Here is a 24,142-nt window from a genome sequence, read left to right as displayed (position 1 = left end):
CCTCCTGCCTCCTCCCCGCCCCCCATGCCTACCTTCGCCACTTGTGTCGGCGCATGTGCGCTGGCACAAGTGACGGGGAGGAAGCTGCTGCGGAGGCCTCTGTCGGCCTCCATGTGTTGGCGCATCTGGATGCGCCGATGCAGCTTCCTCCCATGGAGGTGCAAACGTGCTTTACGGCACATTTGCAACCCTCCAGGGCCTCCTATGCTGGCATAAGTGCCAGTTAGGATCATGCCCTAAAACAATTAAAAGCTTATAAAATGCAGTCAGCAGATAAAAACACACAGTAAAAGACATAATTTATAAAAGCAGCCTTTATAGGGCCTTGAAGGCTTTCCTAAATAAAAAAAGTCTTCAGGCCATGCTGGAATGTCAATAACGAGGAAGCTGTTCTCAACTCAAAAGGGAGGAAATTCCACATGGCAGGCGCCACCACCGAGAAGGCCCTGTTTCTGGCCGCCACCCCCTTCACCACTCTCAATGATGGCACAACCAACACAGGCCCGTAGCCAGAATTCTAAAGGTGGGGGGGCAACCATTTTTTCGGGGGGGGGGGGAATTATGTCAGGTATCTATACTGGTGTGCAAAATGAAGGATAAGTATGGAGAAACATCAAAGACCCATAACTAACCCAAATTTAATTAGGAGGAAATATTTTGGGTTGTTTATTTTTTGAAAGATTCATTCATTATCTGTAAAGCAATCTAACAATGATCTGCATAGAATAAATGCATCTCTGTATGCAATGTAAAATCTATTTGTCTGCATAGGAATAACATGCAACTTGTCCTTTCATTTTGGACACCAGTGCAATACACAGACTTGCAACACTGCAAAAGTAAAACATATCACAGGTAGTATTTACTTGTATTGAAAGCCTTTCATTTGCTGATGACAAAAGTACTTTACCTAAAAGCAAGAGGAAAGATATTGAAGTAAAATATAGCAACACCATGGAACATCAGTTTTTTTACATTATTCATTACTTTTAAAAAGCAAGGTACAGAAGATTTGAAACTACCTAGTAGAGCTGAATTCTTATATCTTTCTGAGAACTGAATCTTCTTAGAACCTTTTCCATACTTAAATTCTTGGTTCTCTTTAGCTCAAAACTAGGTGTACTAAATTAGCCATTCTTGAGTAAGACATTGATAGTCTTTGAGGTCTGTTAATTTGTGTAAGCACTGAGAAGGTTGATTCACAAACTGCTGTGCTACATGCCAAAGTTCTTACTGCCACTAACATACTGTTACAATCTTCAAAGGCACTCTGGTGTTTGTATATTTCACTGAAGAAATTTTGCTTTTCAATTTTGTTCTTCTCAAGAAAATGTTTTACTGCTTTCATTTCTTCTTTACTTGGAATGGTAATACTGAAATTTTTTAGATAATTAAGCCTACTATTTTCATCATCTAAATTTTCTGCTGCAATTATTGCCTAAAGAATCTCTTCATTGTCGTGAAATCTTCTTTTTATTTTGGCTAGCACTATATCCAGAATTTCAAAAAAGTCAGAAGCACGCTTACTGAGGGTGTCACTACATGATGCTCTGTTACCTGTTGTTTCAGACACCACATAATCATCAAATAAGGAATTAAATTTCCTTTTCCTTGGCATTTTTACTTCTTTCTCTTTAGCCAGTTTTGATGTTTCCTGCAGAATTGATTTCAAAGTCTCACTGTTTCTTAAGTCTTCTAGTGAACTTTCTGTAGCTTGAATTAAGTTATAGGCCTGCTCCAAGGAAATGTCATGTCTTTGGAGTCCCATCTACTGGAGAAAGAATTTCCAAAATATTTTTCATTACCACTAGACAAAATCTAAACTCTTGCTTCTGCATTATAAGATGGAGACCAGTGCTAAGAACCACATCTTCCCCAGCAAATCTTTTCCCATTATTTACTGATATTAGTTCAAGAGTTTCTGATATATGTTTGTATTCTTCAAAAATTGTCCTACACACCTGAAGATGTCCTGACCATCTCTGTTCCAGCAGACAAGAAAGAGCTTTGCCTTCATACTCAGCAGCTACTACCCCACGGGACAAAAAGTTGTATAATTCCACACATTGTCCAAAAAATTCCCTCACCATTGGCACAACTTCAATTGCTTTAACTACAACTAAATGCAGCCTGTGGTTAAAACAATGGACGTATGGAATTTCTTCAGTTGTTTTTTTTATTAATCCACCTTTCTTGCCACTCATAACTGATGCTCCATTGTAACACTGGCTCAACAGATTGCTAGGATTTAAACCGTACCTTCAGAACATATCTAAAGTTGTGTTTGTAAAAGTCTCAGCATCCAAAGCAGTTGTTGTCTCTATGGATAGCATGGATTCGTAAATTTCACCATCTTTAACATATCTAGTAGCAATTGCTATATTTTCTCTTCGATTTTTGTATTTTGTTCCATCCTCCAAGACAGAAAAAAATGGGACAGCTGCATTCTTTATGTCATTGGAAACTTCCTCTTGAATGAGATCAGTCATTACTTTAACTATTTCATTTTGAATTTCTGGGGATTGGTAAGTGGCATTCTCTGGAATAATTTTATAAGATTCAGCTAGTTTTGGGTCCTTTTTGAGGGTATATTTGAAAAGGTTTTTAAATAAACTTTTCTCCACATGTTCTTCAATGTTGTATATTCCCCTCATTGGAAGCTCATTAGTTATAAGAAACTGAATGATTTCAACAATGCTTGAAATGTAATACCTATGTTTTTCCAAGCACATTGTCATTAATTGAAATAGATGTGTTTGAATCAGTTCTTTGGTTTCTTTCAGACCACATGAACATAGCCTGCACGTGGGTCTCAGATGAAGCATGCTTGAAAAATCCTGATTTAGTTTTATCCAGTGCAGCTTTCCAATTGCTAAATCCTTTTTTTTATGTAAGCTTGCTCTTTAGTAAATGGAACAAATTGGAGACATGGATAGCAAAATGCAGCATCTAGTTTTGAAGAATATTCCAACCACTTAAAATGTTGAAACCACTCTGATCTGAATGATCTACCATCTTTGTTTTTTGAATATTTACCAAGTTTAATTTGTTTAATAGGCTCTCCTACTCGTTGTAAATCATCAGGAGTCTTCTCATTAATTGCCTTACTGGTGCTAGCAGAAGCAATGATATCTCTGTCTCCACCTGTTGTTTCCAAAGTTTCTTGATTACACAAGTTCGGTTTGTTGTTTCCACCTGTTGTTTCCAAAGTTTCTTGATTACAGAAGCTCAGTTTGTTCTGACAACAAAATGGTCCATGCTGGAAGATTTCAACACTAATTCTTTTGCACTCAGGTTCTTCAGAGTAAATGTTGGTTTATTTGGTGGTGTATATATCCAATACCCATAAAAAAAACCTCAGATCTCTAGGAAAGATTCAAAATCTTAGAGGCCAGACCCTTGCTTTCCTCTCCCCCCTCCCAAAGAGAAAGCCCCTACCAGACCCAAACAGCAGAAATGGTCCATCCAAAATCTCAGAGGCAAGAGCCATGCTTTACTCTTCCCCCCCCCCAAGAGAAAGGCCCTACCAGACCCAAACAACAAAAATGGTCCATCCAAAATCTCAGGTGCCAGAGCCATGCTTTTCTCTTCCCCCCCCCCCCAAAGAGAAAGCCCCTACCAGACCCAAACAGCAGAAATGGTCCATCCAAAATCTCAGGTGCCAGAGCCATGCTTTTCTCTTCCCCCCCAAAGAGAAAGGCCCTATCAGACCCAATAGCAGAAATGGTCCATCCAAAATCTCAGGTGCCAGAACCATGCTTTTCTCTCTCCCCCCCCCCCCCAAGAGAAAGGCCCTACCAGACCCAAACAACAGAAATGGTCCATTCAAAATCTCGGATGTCAGAGCCATGCTTTTCTCTCCCCCCCCCCAAAGAGAAAGGCCCTACCAGACCCAAACAGCAGAAATGGCCCATCCAAAATCTCCTGCCTGCTCGCCCCCAAATGATGCCAGAGTCACTCAGCAGCAGCCTCCAGGGTCCTGCAAAGTGCCTGCACAGCCACTCAGCTCCCAGGAAGGTGATTGAAGGCACTGAGCACATTCCCTCCAGCCACATTCCCTGCCTGCCTCTCTAGTGTCCTGTGACTATCAGCAGGTTGCTATGATTGGCTCCTAAGGTGAGTTACTAAGCATCAGCAGCCTGAGCTGATTGGAGGAGGCTGCCTGCAGGGAGGGGCTGAGCTCTCAAGGAACAGGAGCTAAATTGGAGGACATTCAACCACATTTACATGTCAAATGTGGAACAAATGCCAGGGTGGGCAAACTGCTGGTTCAGGGGGGCAAAAACCCCCTGGCCCCCCCTAGCTACGGCCCTGAACCAACAGGGCCCTTTCTGATGACCTCAGAGAACAGAATGGACTATATGGAAGAAGGTGGCCCAAGCCGTTTAGGGCTTTAAAGGTTAAAGCCAGCACCTTAAATTCAGCCCGGAAACAAATGGGCAGCCAGTGCAGTCGCTGGAGTAGTGGCGTGACCGAGTCAAACTGCCGACCTCCAGCAACTACCCGAGCTGCCGCATTCTGCACTAGCTGTAGTTTCCGTCTTCAAGGGCAGCCCCACGTTACAAAAATCTAATCTTGATGTCACCATGGCATGGACCACCATGCCCAGATCCACCCGAGAGGTATGGCTGCAGCTGGTGCACCAGCCAAAGCTGAGCAATGGAGCTCCTAGCCACAGCCTACACCTGGACATCCAGGAGGAGCTGCGAGTCCAGGAGAACCCCCAAGCTGCGAACCTGCTCTTTCAGGGGGAGTGCAAACCCATGCAGAGCAGGGCGATATTCCAGCACCCGCATCGTGGATTTCTGCACCAGGAGGACCTCTGTCTTGTCTGGATTTAATTTCAGCTTGTTCACCCTCATCCAGATCCCAACTGCTTCCAGGCAACACTCCAGGGCAGAGACAGCCACCAACATAACTGCTGGATCCCAGCCCTGCCTCCCACTCCCTGCCCGCCTGCCCCGGGGCTGCCCACCACCGGCCTTCCCACCACCCAGGAACGCCTCGCTCCCGCCTTCTCCCCACCCCCTCTCCGCCTACCTCAGAGGCTTGCGTCGGCCCAGCCGGGCCAATACAAACCTTGGTGCCTCCGTCAGTACAGAGGCTCCTTCCTGCCTGACCTTTCAGCACGTTTGTAACCCTCCTGGGCCAGTGCAAGGGACTTGTGCTGGCCCAAGTCAAGGGCTGGATTACGACCAGTGTTACAGAAGACAAAGATAAGACAGGCAACAGATGCTGATTGGCTTTGTGCATCCTAGCATGCACTGGAATTCCACTGGCTACAACTGCTGTCAATCATTCCAGGCAAAAGAGCACTTGAATGAATCAGTGCTAAAGGAAGCAGTGTTAAGGGAGGCATTACTGTAATATAGCTATAATACCAAACTCATGCTATGTTTTCATCTACGCAGGTAATACTCTCAAGCTGTGAAATCTTTAGTAAGTATAGTACCACCAGGGAAATACTCTAGTGGAGCAAGTGGTGTGAGGCATGGTAGCACCATTGCACCTGTGAAATGTGTTAGGACACTGGACTATGTGTAATTTTTTTTTTAACACTAACATTCCTGGGGAGGCTTGCATAAGCTTTCAGCCTTGTCCACACTTCTTTCTGAAAAGTATTGTCAGGGAAAACTTCTGTCACGAGTCCCAGTGAGCAGGCTTCTGCCGCAGTCAGCTTCTTGTTGAAAAGCAGCATCTCGGTTGCCTGAATGAAAGAAAATCCAGAAACTTCCTTGAATAAAATGCAAGAGACAAACAGGAAAATAGAAAACTTCTCATGTGAAAGTATTTTTTTCCACAGCACACTGCTAAATTTGATGCTGTATTCCATATGTATGCTTTGTCATGAGGTAGATGGATTAAGGTTATTACAGTGCAACAGCAAGTAGGCTGAACTGTGCCCAGACAAGATTACTGCTTGTGGTGACACTGTGCTGACTTCTCTCTTGGCATTTTACAAATCAGTCCCAGCAAAGTCTAGAGGTAACTTCTCTCAAAACCACCATAATGTTTTCTAGTAGTTTGTAGGATAAGTGAGGACAACTGCCTGTCAGTAAACTTTTTAACAAAGAAGTTTAAACTGAAACAGAGAAAACATTTACCTTGGCTAAGCCCATCATTTTTGGAAATGTGTATGAGGAACATCCTTCTGGACTCTGACCCAAGTTGCTAAAAGGGGTGTGAAATGTTGCCTGAGTAAAAAGAAAAAAAAATTCTCTGTTTAAAATAAGAACAGTCCTACACCTCTATGGTTCTCACTTTCAAACTGAGTCCAATTCCAACCGGCCCTTGGGCTGATGCAAGTCTCTTGCACTGGCCCAGGAGTGTCGCAAAAGTACCATAAAGCACTTCTGTGCCACTCTGAGGGGAGATAGGCCAGTGGACAGACATGCACCAGCTTCCCTGCGCTGTTGCAGGCCCCGGGGAAAAGGTAAGTTGTGTCAGCTGAGCTTAGCCAGCATGAAGGTCTGGAGAGGGGGTGTGGAGGGAGGGAGATGTTTCGGAGCAGGGAAGTGTGAGCGGCAAGTGGGACCATGGGCAGGGAGTGGGAGGCGGGGCAGGATCCAGCAATTATGCCAGATCTTGACCCCATTCCCAGGCAGCCCAGGGCAGTCCTGGGCTACCCGGATTTGTGCCATCTCGTCAGGTGGCACAGATCCAAGTAGACCCATTGGGGCTGCTGCAGTGAGACATGGGGGAAACTTGTGCTGGATGCAGCGCAGGCCTGTTTCCAGCGCAAGTTAGGATTGCACCCTAAGTCTGATAATGGCAATCATTTTAGAGACATGCTTGATTTGTAGACATTAGAGGGCTTCCTTAGATACTATTTAGGCCAAAGCTATAAAAGCCAACATGTGACTTCTATGTAACATGAACTAAGCCAGTCTTTGACTTCTCAAATTAACGATTTTCAACCAGTGTGCTGGGGCACACTGGTGTGCCATGAATGATCCACAGGTGTGCTGTAGGAGTTTGGGGGAGGGTCATTTATTATAAGGGCCAATGGGGGAAGTTAGCCCCCTATCAGCAGCATGGTGTATCTTGTCAATTGTCAAATTGTAAAACAGGGAAGCTTGGGGGTGGTGGTGGTGTTGTGGATTGAGAATTTTGTGTAGCATCCCAGCTCTGTCTTCTGGGAATTACTCTTACTGCATCCATTTAGTGAAATCCATTTCCATCCAAGCTCAGGGAGTAACCTTTCCATCAGCCTGCTTGCATTTTTACCACCCACCTTTCCTTACTCCATATTGTTCAATTCCTTTTTCTTAGACTTTTAATAAACGAATTATATTGTGATCCTTTGTATTGTGATACGCGGTCCATGTGCACAGCGGATTGTCAAATCTCTTCATCCTGTGGACACTACTGTGGGTTTGATTTTTAACAAGAACCCCAGGGGTTCAATACTCTCCTGGGAGGGAGGTTTTTCCCAGATGGTCCTCCTCTGCCTGGTCTCTGTAGCCTGGGATGGTGGTGACAAATACAAACTAGCAGAGGGGTTTTCCCCATTCAGCTGTTGGTCTAGTAAAGGGAAAGTGGGGAGCAAGAAAGAGTGAGTGTGCACGAACCACAATGTATTACGCCCTTTCATCAGCCTGTCTTCTCCTGAGAGATCCTTTCCCAAGTGTCCATTGGGAAAGAAAGGCAATGATAAATTAAATAAATATATTTTACTACAGGTAACTTCTGGGTCCAATGAAGGCTTAATACTGGAAGCGGGAGGCAATCAAGTGGAAGACTTACCCTGTCAGTAGCATAGACAAGGTCAAAAAGCCCAAGGACAGTAACAGAGATGCCAACAGCTGGTCCATTCACCACAGCAATTAATGGCTTAGGAAAGTCAATAAAATGTTTGACAAAGTCTCTGGAAATAGAAAAGAGCAGAATTTGATTTGAATGGGGCAATCTTCCTCACTGTCAGCATTTATCATCATCAATCAGTTTGTGTTGAAACACACATGCCAAGCATCCCATGGAAAAATGCTATATGATACAATGCAAGGCATTTCATCCATCCTGAATGGTGCCAAATGATTCCAAAAGAACCACAGCATATGCTAATCATTTATTACTTCCACTGATGTTTTCCCAGAGAGCCCTTCTGTAAGATGAACTACAGCCACTATGGAGAACACCATCTTCTTCAGTTCAAGGTATTGAGTGTTTCCCATGTTACTGCCCAATAATATCTCTCTCATCCTCAACTATTCTGTGTTTTGTTAACAGCCTAAAGGCAAAGCTGCTTCTTTTCCATTGATTGACTTCTCTCATGCTGCGATGCCTCCGACTGAATCACACTAATGATTCTACTGCTTCTCTGAAACCTCTCTAAAGGGCCTTGGAAAGAAGGCTTAATTTCTTCAGGGACCTTTCCTTTGTTCAACATCATTATTTCATACTATAATAGGTACGATGCCTTGTAAAAAGAATTGTGGGAAGGCCGTAACAAAAATAAATTAGACACAAATAAATTAAAATGCTTAATGTCTGCCTTTGAAACTGCTGGCAAGACTGCACAGTAGTATGAAATGCTACTGATGCTTTATGACACAATGGAGAGCTAACTCTTGTCCCTCTTAACAGTACTATGTGGGCATCAGTGTGCTCAGATTGATTTGACTGTCCTGGGCCATCCCTGGGTTGCTGGCTTCCCAGGGCTATTTCTTTTATGAGTGTAGTTTATGCACTCTCCTTTTCAGTTCAGGGTACTTCCAGCCATTGACCCAATCAAGCAATGGTAGGAGAAACAGGAAATAATTCATAGAAGAGGGATGTCCTAATATGCACATTTAGAGCTAGCATTGCTGGATTATCTTGTTGGCATTGCTCTGCCTTCTGCATTAGTAGAGATCACAAAGGGTATTTACTCGGTACCAAGTGTGGCGCTTGTGGGTGACCAGTGCTCTGGATCAGAGCACTGACTACCCACATGTGTGGAAGCTTCATTAACCCTCTCAACATATCAAATAAAAATATACTATCTCATAAAATGCCGGCTATAATGATATGCTAGCTCAAAATAACCAGGGATGACCCAACCAGATCCATTACATGATGTGGCAGTGGCACTTCCCTACCCATTGACCTCTAACCACTAAGCTTTGCCATTCTTTCTATTGTGTGGGTTCTACAATCAGTGCCGACCCCACAAAACTCCTAGTGTGCTGTATAGACTAAGGAAATCTATGCTGGGGCAGCACAGGTGAAGTGGTTCTTCTGGGAATCAGGTACACTGAATAAACGCATTTGAAAATTTATTTAAAATGCATTTAGGCTGCCTTTCAGTCTCATTGAAGCTACTACCAAGGTAGTGTACAACACAAAATAAAACAATATTTTTTTTTAAAAACAGCTTTAAGACAACAACGATCAAAACATAACAGGTCAGCATGCAACAAAACACATAATGGGCAAACAGAGAAGCAAGAGAACTAAAAAAAAACTCTAGAGAAAGCCACACAAACCAAGAAGGCTTTCACTGCCCAAGGGAGGAAATGTAACAATTGGGGGAGGGGCCTACCACTGAAAAGTCCCTATTCTGCATCTCCACCAAATATCCTCCATTGACAATGTGAAGCACCTCCTATTATGTGAAATGCCTCCTGTTATGATCACAAAGAGCAAGCAGACTGATGTGGGAGGAGAAGGTCTTTCAGTACTCAGGTCCAAAGCCAAGTAGAGCTTTACAGGTAATAGCCACTGCCTTGAAATGTGCCTGATAACACAGTAGAATTCACAGAGCACAGGTGTAATGTACTGAAACTGGTGGGTACCCACTAGCATTCTATACTGACTGTAGCATCCAAATAGTCTTCAAGAGCCATCACAAGTTGAGTGCATTACAGTATTTTTTATTGTATTGGCAACCTTCAGTCTCAAAAGACTATGGTATCGTGCTCTGAAAGGTGGTTCTGGCACAGCGTCTAGTGTGGCTGAAAAGGCCAATCCGGGAGTGACAATCCCTTCCACACCGGGAGCAAGTGCGGTCCAACAAGAAGCTGACAGAACATACCAAGATCCAGGTCTACAGAGCTTTCGTCCTGAGTACACTTCTGTACTGCAGCGAGTCATGGACTCTTCGCATTACAGTAGTCCAAGAAAAATTAAGGCATGGATCACAGTAGCCAGATTTGGTAGACAAGTTTTAAATTGCAACCTTTACATGACCTTTGGGGATTCACAAATTCTTTATTTTGGCAGGCTTATTAGAACAAACTTCTAAAAATATTTGGACTACTGTATATCTTATCCCATAACAGTTAAATTAAACAATTTAATTTAACAGTTAAATTGCATATTGATTCCACAGAATCCCTTGCCAAGCAAGCCTTTTCACTTGTAGTTTATAGATTACAAAAGGATTATTATTTAGATCAATAACCAATCTAGTTCAGGATTTTATACGGCAATTATCATAGTAGTTAAAATTGTAGGTCAGCAAGTTTACAACATTTTTACCAAAGTTCTTCTTCATTGTTCTTAATAGTAATGATTAAGCCAAAAGTCCCAATCCTTACTTTGCCAAGGGGAAAGAAACAAACTCCCTCATCCCCAGAAAACAAGCCCATAATGTGAATGGCATTTTTGCAAGCCACTGAATGTTTTCAGTTCAAAATACCAGTGTTTCTCCAACTGTGGGTTGTGAGCCAATTTCAGGTGGGTCCCCATTATTTCAATATTTTATTTTTAATCCACTAGACTTGATGTTCCCATGGAATGTGACTGCATTTGTTACAGCTCTGTACTTTGAACAGGCTACTACGTATAAGTTTTTAACAATGTTAGTCAATGGGGCTTAATCCTGGGTAAGTGTGGGAAGGATTGTTAAAAAATTTCCTGCTTGATGACATCACTTCCGGTCATGACCACTTCGGGTGAACCTGGACAGATTCTCATTTTAAAAAGTGGGTCTTGGTGCTAAAGGAGTAAGAACCACTACAGTAGACACTTATAGCCCAATCTTATTTCCTAGCAGCTCATAGCACACAGCACTACTGATGGGAGTGAGGGAGGGACCAGACAGCCCAAGAGAGGTAAGTAAAAATCTTTTTAACTTACCTGCTTATGGGCTGCCTGACCTCCAGTGGGTCTCCTAAGATCTGCGCCAGCTATTTAAGGAGAATCAGGAGGTGTGTTGGGCCAGAAAAAGGGGGATAGGATGCATATGCATAGTTGCATATGCAACTGCTGCTGCGTTTATCCCCCTCCTGCCCTTGAGCCACCCCTTGCCTGGCTTGCTCTGTGCCCCAATCCTCCTCTGAACTGCTCCCGCCACCACTTTACCTGCTCTGGCAGGGCATCTGGAAGCTGCTGCCATGTGCACAGGGCTCCCAGCTGTTTCCAGTATTGGCCCTGGTGCACACAACAGCAGTTCCGTTTTTGTACCACCAGAATGGGACTAAAGGTGGCAAGTTTCGAGATCTGCCACTGTAAGCCCCGGATAGGACTTGGGTCACAAATATATTAATTTTACTCATACTGTATTATGAAAGCACTAGATTTCAAAACTGAAAATTGCTGTGCACTTGCAATCTTATGCAGACTTACTTCGGAGTAGCCCCACTGAACTTATTTCTGAGAAAACGTGATCAGGGCACATTTATTTGGAAGGAAGTTCCACTGAGAGCAATAGGATTTATTTTCAACAAAACATTCATGGGATTGTGTTGAAAGTTTCTTGTTTTTATAAAGGGCACTAACTTACGCTTTGTTTCTCTCCCATCCCATATGTTCTTATGTCTATTATATGCTTTGACACAATGTTGTCGTTTTTTAAACCTACTTTAGCAGTTCTGCCCCATTTGCTGCTGCCTCCTTTACTCCACGCTCTGCAAGATTCGTAAAGTTGTTCAGGTCATTTCCACTACAGTAGTAATCTCCATTACCTGCCAAGAAGTACAAACAGAAATTTCAGGTGAAAAATGCAAATGGAAAATAATCATGTTCACAAAAGGGCATTCTAAATTGCACTGAGCTCACCATGGGCATAATCCAGCAGTCTGCAAATTCTATTATGTCAAATGAGACAGACATATGCACATGTTTAATTCTCCAATTGAGATCAATGGGATTTAAAAGACCCATCTCGGACTGGACCGTACACTCAGTTATGCAAAACAGGCTTAAAGAATAAAAGACATCTGACAAAAAGCAGGGGGGAAAAACATTTCCAGATAGGAAGCCATGCTGATCTGTTGCAGCTAAAGCAATAGCTAAAATAAACATGTAAGTCTTTAAGATGCTACACAGGATTCCGTTTGAACCAAAGAAGAATCTGCCATCTTTGATGTTTGGGACTACTACTTCTACATCCGAATCCTATCTGCCACTAAAATGCATTTTCTATTGGAGAAAGTGCCAGGATCCAGGCAAAGTGCATGGAACCTGCCATGCATTGCGTGACTTGTCACTCTTACTGATGCTGCAAGACAGCACAACAAGGCTGCCCGTGCTGTAGCTTGAGCCACACATGTGGGATGGTGGCAAGACTTCCATCCACCAGCACAAGGTGAATTGCCAGTGGGGGTGCACTGTGGACAGGGAGAGGAAGGGGGTATTGGGGATGATTCTGGGTGGGGACAGGGAAGGAACCAGAAGTGAGGAAGAGGCAGGAGGAGGTGGATTTGGCAGCAATGGAGCACATTGGAACTTATTCCCTCCTTTTCAAGCTTCCCCTCCTCTTTCCTCTCCTTAGACATATGCTACTAGGAAAGACTGCATATGTCCCACTGGCCCTCAGGCAGCCTACCAGGAGGTAAGCACAAAATGTTTGTATTTATCTCCTGCAGGTTGTCTGATCACACACACACCCTTCCCCCCCACACATGTTTTTTGGTATGAGTGCATTGACAGGAGGAATTTGGATAGAATTGGGTACTACAGTCAATAAAAATAATGTATGTTTTAAAAATTTTCTACATATTTGACAACTGAGCAAGTGAGAAAAGATAAGAGAAAAGAAAAGAATAGAAGACAGAACCGCCACGATCTTCAAAACAAGAACATAATTCAACACTTCTCAGAATTGTACATGTACCTTTTACTCTTTTTCAAAAACACTCAAACAAAAGGTTTCCCCAAAAGGGGAGGAACAACCCCTGCTTTAAAAGCTGCACTTTTGTTTTCCTGATTTCTGTGAGCCAAATGTGATGGTCAGTGACAGACCCAAGTCTGAGGGCCAATTTAGACATGATTCTGCTGCTTTTTAAAATATGTATAAACATATATGGGAGGATGGGATCTGGATCAGAACCGTAGTGAAAGGGGAGTGTTCCTTCTTGTGCTACACTCCTAATAAAAACTTTCTCTCCAGCAAATATTGGCAACAATGGCTGTGTCCTTTCTGCAAACAACAGCTGGGGGGGGGGCGGTGATTTTCACCAGGACTGTGGAATGAGGGGAGTTTAAAAATCCTCCCTAGATGCTGCAACCCCAATCTGATCAACATCCTCTTTTCCTATGGCTGCAAATTCAAAAATTAGAAGACGTGCACAGAAGGGGAAAGACATCCACGTTTGGCCCTGCAAAGCCTGTATCCGGCAAACACCTAAAAAACCATAGGGAAGGAGCCAATAGGGAGGGCAGAGGCCTGGGCAGGAGGGAATACTTATCCTTTATCCTACTGCTGCTTCTCCCCTCCTCTTGGTGCTTTTTCTCAGCCATGGTTCCTAGATACATGCTTGCTTTGCACAGTGGGATGCCCTGGAGGAAGAGGCCTTCCCTCCTTTCTTAGCCCCCCATCCTTCTCTGGGATGTGCACTGCCACACAATCTTACTTCAGGAAACCATGTCAGTTCAAGACTCATCTGAGTACCCCCTTAGGATATGATGCAGACACAGGACCTAAGACAAAGATGGCATCCAATGACTGAACGAGCTGACCAAACGTATTGATAGCTACCAAGCCTGTGGTAATTCTGGGTTCCCATGACATTCATTTTAAATGAACACCTGGTAAGCAAGCAGAGCTTATGATAAAATAGAGGAAAAAATGATTTTGAAAGGTCTTTGCTGGGGCATTTCTAGAAAGCTTTCAGTCATATTGAAGAAGGAAGTATTAGTATTTTATTTTCCTTATGTAGATCTATGTACCATTTGTGCACTCCACTCAATTTTGCCAAAATCCCCAAATGCATTACGCTTTTGAAAATACATCCTAAACAAAAATAAACTTGACAGAGAATGGTAGTACCTGTCAGAACTGTTATGACAGAGTCATCTTTTGCTGCTTCCTCAAGTGCTTTAATAATTTCATTGTACATCTGCAGATGGATGAAAAAGGACAAACAAGCTGAATTTCAAGATTATGGAAGGTTAGAGAATGAATCAATGTAGCTAGCTAGATCCCAGATTTGGATTACTGACTACACTGCAGTTTTTGGGTGTGATCAAGAGTATGGAGAGTACAAGGGTTTCCTTTTCTCCATCACAAGAGGAATCACTCCTAGTATGCAGAGGTGTTTCTGACAGATGGCACTTTCAGATGGGGGGTTTAGTTCAGGATTGTCACACCTGGTTCACTAATTCTTTTTGGGTGTCCACCAGTATTTTCCCTGTGGTTCTACTGTCACATCCATTAATGGGGAAAATCTGTCAATAATGAGGACATACAGCAGCACACTGACCACAAGCGCAGTCTGTTAGCACTATCGTTTTCAAAGAGGTATCTGCCTGGATACAGTTGACCACAATGGAAGCAGAAAGGGCTAGTCCACTGAATTCTTTAATCACTGCTATATCTACTGCTGCATAAAAGGAACACTGCAACTCTGTATAGGATTGCTAGTGAAAAAAAAGCAGTGACTGGTTGGAGCTAAGGAGCTGGTCTGGAAGAGCCCCAATAAAAACAGGAGCGCTTACAGGACACTTGATTGTGCTCTCTTTGCAGCTCAGCTCAGTCCTGCAATGATATGCATGCTTAACTTTTTCTTTGGAGAAGTTTGTATGGGAAGAAGTGGGGAAACTTGTAAACAGTCAGAACATTTGCAAATGGATTTATTTCCCTTAATAGGGTGGGATGCAAGGTGCTGGGCTGGTAGATAAGTACAGAAGCAAAATTAATGGAGCCATCTGATTGATGCATCAAATGCCCAGATCACGTGCTGCATTTTCACCACAGCCAGAGATTTGGAGTGAAGGTGAGGAAGCACACACACCTTTAAAATGCAAAGGGGAAGGTGGGAATAACCTGACTCTTTTTCAGCAGCAGCCCCCTATTTCCATGTATTCTGCAAGTTCATTCCCTTTATTAAGTCACACGTGGATTCAAACAAACCTGCTAGTAGCTAAAGTCTCTGACTTTTCAGGATAGATGGAGGAGCGGGAGGATTTGTGGATTAGTGCAAAATCTCTACATGAAAAATCCGTTACATGTTGAAGGGTGACAGATTTTGACACTCAAATGAACTGCTTTACCTGCACAGTGATAGCATTTTTCATCTTTGGGCGGTTTAAAACTATCTTTGTGATGTTGTCTTTTGTAGTGACCTGTATCGTTGTATAGCCAGGCTTGCTGTCAGGAGGTGTCTCTGTAGACTGTGTAGAAGATTCTGCAGAGATCAAACTTGACACAAGCTCAATATATTTCTGTCTGGCACTTTCCTGTAATGAGAAGCCCCTTCAATTATTATAATCTAAAGGATGGATTATGCAGCTTGTCTGTCCTGCTGATATCAAGATTCAAAATAATGAATTCGGCACAAAGAGAGCCAAAGGAGTCCAAGTTCAGAGTAAAGTTAATAAGGAACAGCTCCATATTTTATCAAGATCTTTTACAGGTGACAAAAATGCACATCTCATTTGCTATATTTTTGGGGAATAAATGTCCTTCTGAAACTCTTTGTATAGTAAATACTACCATTCTTACAGTTTTCAGAAAGGGCTAAAATATTCTATGCTGCATCTGTTTCTGATAATTTGTCATAGAAAAAGACAAGTTTGGTTCCAGAACAAACAAAATGCCAGAATAAGGTTGGCAACAGAAGTCTACAGAGGGATGTTCCATAAATTAAGCATTTTTAAATTCTCTTAATTTCAATGGGGAATTAGGCTTGTGCTGTTAACCACCTCAGTGCTGAATATGTGGCACTTCGTGGCTGTGAAGTTTCTACCTGAAGTTATAAGCACCCAGTGACATAATGTTTAAAGTCTTTTTGTCCCCCTCTTCTTAACTTACAGCCCAATCCTAATTAAAATTCAGCTGCACCAATGCAGCGGGACCAGTGTGGCTTGTGCTGCATCCTGTGGGGGAATTTTGCTGTCTGGAGATCTCCTAGAGGTAAAGGAACATTTGTCCCCTTGCCCCAGGGAAAGCTGCAGCAAAGGATCTATTCAGACCTGTGCCTGTTAAATCACTGGCACAAACCCAACTGGATCCATGTTAGTGGATCTGGCCCAGGAAGGGGCTAGAATACAGTGTACACTAGAACTGCCAGCCCTGCCTATTCCCTGTCCCCTCCCTGCCCTCCCCCTGCCCCACTACACCCCATTCCTGCCCTCCTGTCGCCATTCACCTGCCCCTCGGCATGGAGCTTACCTGCTCCAGCATGCGTGGAGGACTGCACTGGTGCTGGTGGGGCAGCACTGGCCTTCCCGCTAGTGCTGCTAATTTCTGTGCTGTTGCAACGTGCTTTAGAGCATATTTGCAACAGTCTGTGTTTGTTCAGCCAGCACAGAGGCACAATAGGATTGTGGCATTAATTGCTTAATTCTTTTTCACGTTTCTGCCTGATGTGGAGCCAACTGCATTCTATGTGTAAATTCCTTACCAATATTTAATTTATTTATTTAAAACACTTATACCCCACCTTTCCAAAAGGCTCAAGGCGACTTGCAATACTTGATAAATAGATAAAACACAGTATAAGATTAAAAAAAAAAATGTAAACTTTTAAAATCTCAAAAACATAATTTAAAAGCAAGCACAGCAAATGGTATAACAATTTTAAAAAAACATAGGTGGTGATAAGTAAAAAAAGCACTACACAAGCTAAAAATACTAAGGCTCAAACATATAAATAGTTCCTAGACCGCTGAGCTTCCTATTCAGTTCCCCTTTCCTGTGAGCTTCTTTTAGTACTATTTTTGTGGTTCTTAATCCTTCTTAGCTAAACATATATTTGAGTTCCTGGACCTTTTAGCAGCTGCATTTCAGGCAGAGTTCTCTCAACTCTGGTTCTTCCTGACTTGGCCACATATCTACACTACAGACTTAAATTCAGCATTAAAAGGGAATTTTCCCCACATAGGGACCCTAAGAACTGTAGCTGGGAGTGGGGAGCACTAGGGATCTTTAACAGAAAATGCCCAACACACCGCAAAATTATACTCCAAGTTCTTTGGAGGAAGCTGTATCAGTTAAACATAAAACAGATAGAAGTTTGCAGTCTAGATATACGGCACATGACAGAGAAGCTGCAGCTCCTTAACACATCCATCTCACACTGCTACTAAATGTGCACAACCCCCTTTGAGTCATGAGTTGCCTTTATAAATCAGCAGTATCAAACTAGTGCTTCTGGATCAAAGGACATTCTGGATTTTGAAACAAATGTTTAAAATAATACATCTTCCTATGATATCCGTTCAAGGGGCGCATGACTGCAAAAGAGTTGCTTTTAAGAAAAAAAATTACCTTCCTAGACACACTGTAAAAAAAAAAGCATTCATGTTTCTGTAGATTCACCTTTGCTGAAACCAAATTAAATATAACAGGAATGGATATCAATTTTCTTTTAAGACTGCTACCCTCTACAACCCTTATAACATTTACAATTTAAATGCACCGCCACGGAGGACATGCCTCCCATGAAATTCAGCAGAATTGTTTTGTTTTTCAGGGCCAAGTACACACAGTCCTAACTATGTTTAATTAGGATGCAGGCTTTCGAACAAATAAAGCACATTTGCAAGGAATGGCATACTCACCTGTGGCAAGGTGCCAAGTGACTTCCATGCGTCCCATTTGGCCTTGTTGATAAAATCTAGCATGCCTGGTTTGGGGGTATTACAGGAACCCTGAGTAGCCTGTGCGACGGAAAAAAAACTGATAAGCTGGCATGGAGGAGGTAAACAAGACTGCACCTTCTGACCCTAGCCCCAGTCTCCATGTGCTGATCCAGAAATATCAGGTTGGCTCCTGGGGAAAACAGGATGCTGGACTAGATAGCTTTTTGGTCTGATCCAAGAGGGGTGCTCTTACGATTAGAATTTGAGCACAGGGGTCAACAAGCACATATCCCAATGTGTGTTGATGACGAATCCTTGAACTGTGCCATCATTTTTGCAATGTTGACCTTCACTATTCGACATGTGAAGGTTGGGGGTGACAGCAACAGGCCCAAATGCTCCCCAGAGCATTTCTACACTGGCATGAGATTCAACTGCTTCTGTGACCGAGGGACACAATGACATAATAAATTTAACTCACATGGGAAATAATCATACACTGCAGGTCAATGGGAGAAAGTTTAATTTAGGAGACAACCCAACAGCTGATCCACCTAGCTACCACATCCTCAACCAGATGGATAAGAAAAAGGCAGAATTCATCATAGGTCTTTTCCTAACAATAGGAACAATAGAAACCCCACCTAAAATGCCCATAGGATTATAGGGGGCAAAGGTCTCTAAAAATCATTAGCTTCATCTTTCACTCCATCATCCAACCCAGTGTGGTGCTGCAGCAAGCCACCCCTGTTCCAGCCTCCACTCAAGAACTGTTAAGCCAGCCAGCATCCAGGATGCAACCTGCATCCCTCTTCCTTTCAGCTTCTCCTCCCCTCTCTCCCCAAGCACTACTGAATAACTGAATGTGAGTTGGTCCACCAGCCTCTCTCTTTCTCCATGTGCTCCTACCTCCCATCACTTTCCTGGGAAGAAAGGCAGCTGAGCCCCCTTGCCCAGCTGCCTTAAAGGCCTCCCTTGCATGTGAAGGGCTTGCTTCATTGCCTTCTTTCTGACTTTGAGTCCCCTCTTTAGAGCAGTGATTTTCAATCTTTTTCATCTCACAGCACACTGAGAAGGTCCTAAAATTGACAAGGCACACCAACAGTTTTTTGACAACTGACAAGGCACTCCATGCTGTTGGTGGGGGGCTCATTTCCCCCCAATGGCCCAATTAATAAATGATCCTCCCCCTAAACTCCCACAGCACACCTGCAGACCATTCATAGCACACCAGTGTGCCATGGCACAGTGGTTGAAAATGGCTGGTCTAGGGAGACTCACATGGTCAGCCTCTTTGCTGCAATCCTTGCAACACATTACTCTCAAGCTCTGCAGAACAGGAAAGAAGACCTTGGTCTGTGGCACAGCTTCAACACCAAGGACCCACCAAACCTCCATTATCTTTTCTTGTTCTTGTCTTGTGTGAAGCCCAATCCTATCCACACTTTCCTGGGAGTGAGCCCCATTGACTCTAATGGGACTTACTTCTGAGTCGCCATGCCTAGGATTGGGCTTTCTGAGTGAGTGAGTGAGTGCCCAATCCTATGCATCTATACCAGCTGTTTCCAAGGTGGTGGGTTGTGACCCACCATGGGAACTGGAAATGGACCATTCCCCCTTAAGGAGCCTATAAATGGGTGTCCCAATAGAGCCACAATGATCGTGGCACTGTGGGGATCCAGGGGCTTGTGCTGGCTTCAGGGAGCGTCTGGGAGACTCGCAGCATGCCTCCCTGCTGCTTGTAATCTCTCTGATCAGCGACTGGAGAGCACTTCCAGTTTTCGCAAAAAAACTGGAAGTGTGCCCCAATCGCTGATCTGAGTGATTACTGGCAGTGGGGAGGACCCTCCTCGAAGCCTGCATGACCCCCTAGGTAAGGTTACAAGCCCCTGGGTCCCCACAGTGCTGTGATCAGGACACCTTCCTGCCCGAGTCTGAAACCCCAGCCAAGACTTACTGTGGTCTCAAAGTCCAAGTAGGACTTTGGGAACCAGTGATCTATACCTATAAAGAAAAGAAACACCTTTCAAAATAGAGCCCTCTTGCATTTGGTAGGGGGACAGCAACTGTCCCTTTTCGCCCCAGCATGACATCTTTTCCAGCAAAGTGGCTGTTGCTGGTGTTTCTTCTGTATTTTTTTTTTTTTAAAGATAGTGAGCCCTTTGGGGACAGGGAACCATTGACTTATTTAAATCACTTTGTAAACCACTTTATTATGTAAACCACTTTACATAATGAATGAATTCTCTTGTCACATTATTTATTTTATTTTAAAACATTTATATCCCACAATTCCCCATCCAGCAAGGGAAACTCAAGGTGACTCACAACTCAAGGGCATTCAACAAAAACAATAATTAGACCTGATGCACCAATATAATACAAAATAAAACTGTAATTGGGAGACTCAAGAGGTGCAAATAGGGATTTTTAAAACCTGAACGTGCTAGAGAACATCACCTAAATTTGCTATAGAATCTGGTTAAAACTAAACAAAACCAAACTGCGCAAAGAGCTGGGTCTTTTCAGTAACCCTTGTGTCAAATTGTAGAAGTGCATACAACTTAATAAAACTATTCTGATAGTCATTTTCCCATAAGATAGCTAGAGTTTCATGATGAAAATGGTCAGGCCTACCTGTTTAAACAGTGCATAAAGCTTCAGCTTGACTTCATTACCAGGATCATTCTTCAAAAGTTGCAGCTGAGCTTTGGCCTTTTCGAAATCTTCCTGGCCAAACTGCATGGTGGATTTCGTTGTATGGAACTGTAGTGCAGGAAAATGAAGAGCATACGCTGTACTGCTGAAAAAAAAGGAAAATATCCAAATCAAACCAGTTATCCAATTAAACTCTTGAGCAGATAATAATTAATGCTTGGGTGACTAGTTGTGTGTTCAAAAGGTCGCAAATCATCAGCAGCGCAAAGATCAGAGAACAAGTACAAAGACACTGCATTAAATTCTAAGCCAAAGCTCAGAGTGGTGTTGCTTACAGGATAATTAACCTTTGGACAAGATTATCTAACCCAATCCTTTGGGTAAACATTGCAGTCTGGATTTTGTCAAAATGTTAAGGGGAAAAGGATTTATGCTAGGGTAACAACTAACAAGGAGAAGGAAAAAGTACCCACACACACACACACACACACAAACCTGGCTAGATTTTTTTTTTTTTTTGCTTTGGAGCCAGTATGCACAATAGTAACAAGCAAGGTCATCTCTCTCTCTCTCTCTCTCTCTCTCTCTCTCTCACACACACACACACACACACACACACAGAGTAAAAGCTATGTACCTTAGATCAGTTATTTTCAACTATTGTGTTGCGGAACATCAATATGCCAGAATGGTCTGCATGTGTACCCCTGGAGTTTGGGGAAGGGTCATTTATTAGTAGGGCCATTGAGGGATATGAGCCCCCCACCAGCAGCATGGTGTGCCTTGTCAATTGTCAAAAAACTGATGATGTGCCTTGACAATTTTAGTGCCCTGTCAGTGTGCCATGAAATGAAAAAGGTTGAAAATCCCTGCCATAGATGCCCATTGTATGCTTGTGCATTGTATCCCTGCCATTGTACAGGGCACAGGATTCTTTTCTTAGACCCAACAAAACTGCTGGGCTCCACCTCTGGATCTGTCAGAAACCACTGGGCTCTGCTCATTTGATCCACTTTGGGCTTCTCCTCCTGACCCAGATTTCTCCCCCTAACCCACATTTCAAGACTTGGCAGCCCTAACATATGCAGAATCTATTATTGTTTACTAACAACTAGCTCAACAACCAAATCTTCATTATCTGGACCTCGAATAGGATTAACACACGTTTTAGTTGTCTGCAGCTATCTTAGGGCTTTAATCTCTGCTCTATTTTTGAAAAAATCTTACTGGAACCAGATATTCTCTATCTTACAAGGTGGAACATGGGCAGCCCAATCCTATTCCGTGTTGGAACTGGCAGGCTGGCTGGCCTACACTGTATCTAGCACGGGGTTGGGGCTGACAGTGGCACAACCCGGGACAAGGGGAATCGACTCCCATTGACTGGGTAATGAAGCAGCGGTGCAAATGGGGCTACTCAGATTTACACGACCTAAAGAGGTGGCTCCATCTCACTCCCGGACTTGGGTCACCCACTAGCCCACCTGAATCCCACCCTCCCCCTGCCAGGGAACACCCTCGCAATTCCTCCCCCTCCCTTCCCAGACCCTCTGCCAGCGGCCCACCACCAGCGCAAACTTATCTTCCACTGGCACTGCTAGGGCCATATTCGGCCTCCAGAGACTGGCGCAAGTCCCCTGTGCCACCCTCCCAACTAACCCAGTGGTGCAGAAGTGCCTTATGGCACTTTTGCGACACTAGGAGGCCAGCGCAGGGGACTTGTGCCAGCCTAGGGCGCACTTTGAATTGGCCCCGTAAGTTCTTTAACACTCAACATTGCAAGACAACAATTTATTTTTATTTTAATACCGAAAGCACCTAGAAACATGGGATCTATCACATCCAAAGTCTCTCCAAATCACACTTTAGGAAATTTCTCTCCAGATTTTTCATGGTGGGCATCTTGCTTGTAACTTTCTTCTGTCTAAAACATATTTTGAAATTACGCAGAAGAAAATATTCAAAGCCATTGGAAACAGTGTAACTTAAGCTCAAGTTTTTTTTTGGGGGGGGGAAATCAGCGCACAGATGGAAAAATTCAGCATAACAACATTAAATGTATTTGGGGGGATATTAATAACATTAATAACAGGCCAACACACATTTTGCTTCCTTAAATGTTACACCAATTCCTGGGTATATCTGGGATACTGATTCCAAAAATGGCATCCATTTTGCCCTATCACATCTAGTTTTGGAGACACGGCATTGCCTTTTTAGTGAAAGCCTACACCATGGCTTCCTCATGAGGAAGCTGCTTGAACCATTCACTAAAGAAGCTATACTATATCTCCAAAAGTAGATGTGATAGAGCAAAATGGATGCCATTTTTGGAATCAGCACCCCCAAATTCATATCAAACCACCATAAAGTTTGGGAAAAACTTTTCTGACCCTCAATTTTGTAGGCCTGTGTAATTGGTCTCCTTTTATTAATATTTGTAAAAATAACCAGTTACTTCCCAATGCATAGTCTTATCTTATTTTGATTTATTAATAGATATGTGTTCGCCATTCTTATAATTCTCATTAATCGTTATAATTAATTCTCTATTACTCTGACATTAAAAAAATACATATATTAGTATTGTCCCAATTTCATTTGTATTTCTCCCCCTCCCCCACATCCTGGCATCCTGTCTTCAGTAATATTCAACTCACTCCCCTCTGAGAGAGCTCACATTGTTCAAACATAGTACCTATGTTCTTGATCACTCTGACTCTTGGGCTAGCTAGCTCATTATAATTCTGAGCCGTTAGCCTTATGTACCTCATTAGGCACTGCAGTAACAGCTTTAAAATAATTCGCTTTATCATATAACACCACAAGCTTCTTTTCTGCTGTTAAACCCTAATTAATAAATAAAGACACCCCTGGGTCTTGGAAGTCACTTCCATCAGGGACCTAACTGATGCTGATGACCTGTCCTCTAAAAGAACACACTCTCCCTACTCCCCAAGGCGTACTCTTAAGAGACTATTGACCTTCCATCCAGAATCAAAGCAATTTTCTAATAGGCTACTAAAAGGCTACTTAATCTAATACAAGGAGCTTTCAAAAATCTGCACAGCACCAGTGACTGCTTAGCTGGGCAACTGCTGGCAAATTGTGTGTGAATAATTATCTGCATGATAGTGACTCCTGCTTGCCAAATTGATCTAACCAAGATGCTAAACAGCAAATAGCTCTATTGTGTGTCAACATTTACCAAAGAAATAAATAGCTAATCAGCACTATGGAGACTAGTAAGTGTGACCACATCCTATAATGGCAGCAGAGGTGACTTCTATCCTAAATAACAGTAGGCAGCCAACCATGGGAGAGCTAGGCAGGCAACAGCACCTGTAGCCAACAGAACACTTGGACAAATACTATAGAACAGGGTGTGATAGAAAGCAACACACTTTATGAGCTTACCACACAGACATGCAATAATATTGTGTTGCTTCACTAGCTTATGCGTATGAGCATGGATTGGAAGAGGCAGAAATTAAAATATTTTTAGCCCATCTAGACAAAATGTTGAAGGCCAATC

General features: G+C 43.0%; 1 protein-coding gene across 2 annotated transcripts in view; it reads right to left on the bottom strand.

Moving 5' to 3' along the window:
- The window catches only part of LOC136648255 (enoyl-CoA delta isomerase 2-like), a 46,622-nt gene that overhangs the window by 3,926 nt on the left and 18,554 nt on the right, over nucleotides 1-24,142 (bottom strand). The window contains exons 2-9 of one of the 2 annotated variants that reach the window (XM_066624363.1): nucleotides 20,587-20,752; nucleotides 17,929-18,027; nucleotides 15,418-15,603; nucleotides 14,195-14,264; nucleotides 11,786-11,888; nucleotides 7,747-7,867; nucleotides 6,105-6,194; nucleotides 5,564-5,707 (exon numbers count right to left, since the gene is read on the bottom strand). In XM_066624363.1, the coding sequence (XP_066480460.1) occupies nucleotides 5,564-5,707; nucleotides 6,105-6,194; nucleotides 7,747-7,867; nucleotides 11,786-11,888; nucleotides 14,195-14,264; nucleotides 15,418-15,603; nucleotides 17,929-18,027; nucleotides 20,587-20,752 (979 nt within the window). The remainder of the gene's footprint in view (nucleotides 1-5,563; nucleotides 5,708-6,104; nucleotides 6,195-7,746; nucleotides 7,868-11,785; nucleotides 11,889-14,194; nucleotides 14,265-15,417; nucleotides 15,604-17,928; nucleotides 18,028-20,586; nucleotides 20,753-24,142) is intronic. The other variant, XM_066624364.1, reaches the window with a different exon arrangement.

This window comes from Tiliqua scincoides, chromosome 4 (genome assembly GCF_035046505.1).
Source record: "Tiliqua scincoides isolate rTilSci1 chromosome 4, rTilSci1.hap2, whole genome shotgun sequence".
In the NCBI taxonomy this organism is placed as follows: Eukaryota; Metazoa; Chordata; class Lepidosauria; order Squamata; family Scincidae; genus Tiliqua; species Tiliqua scincoides.
Note: the sequence above shows the minus strand (reverse complement) of the source record. Positions and strands in the feature narration are given on the sequence as shown.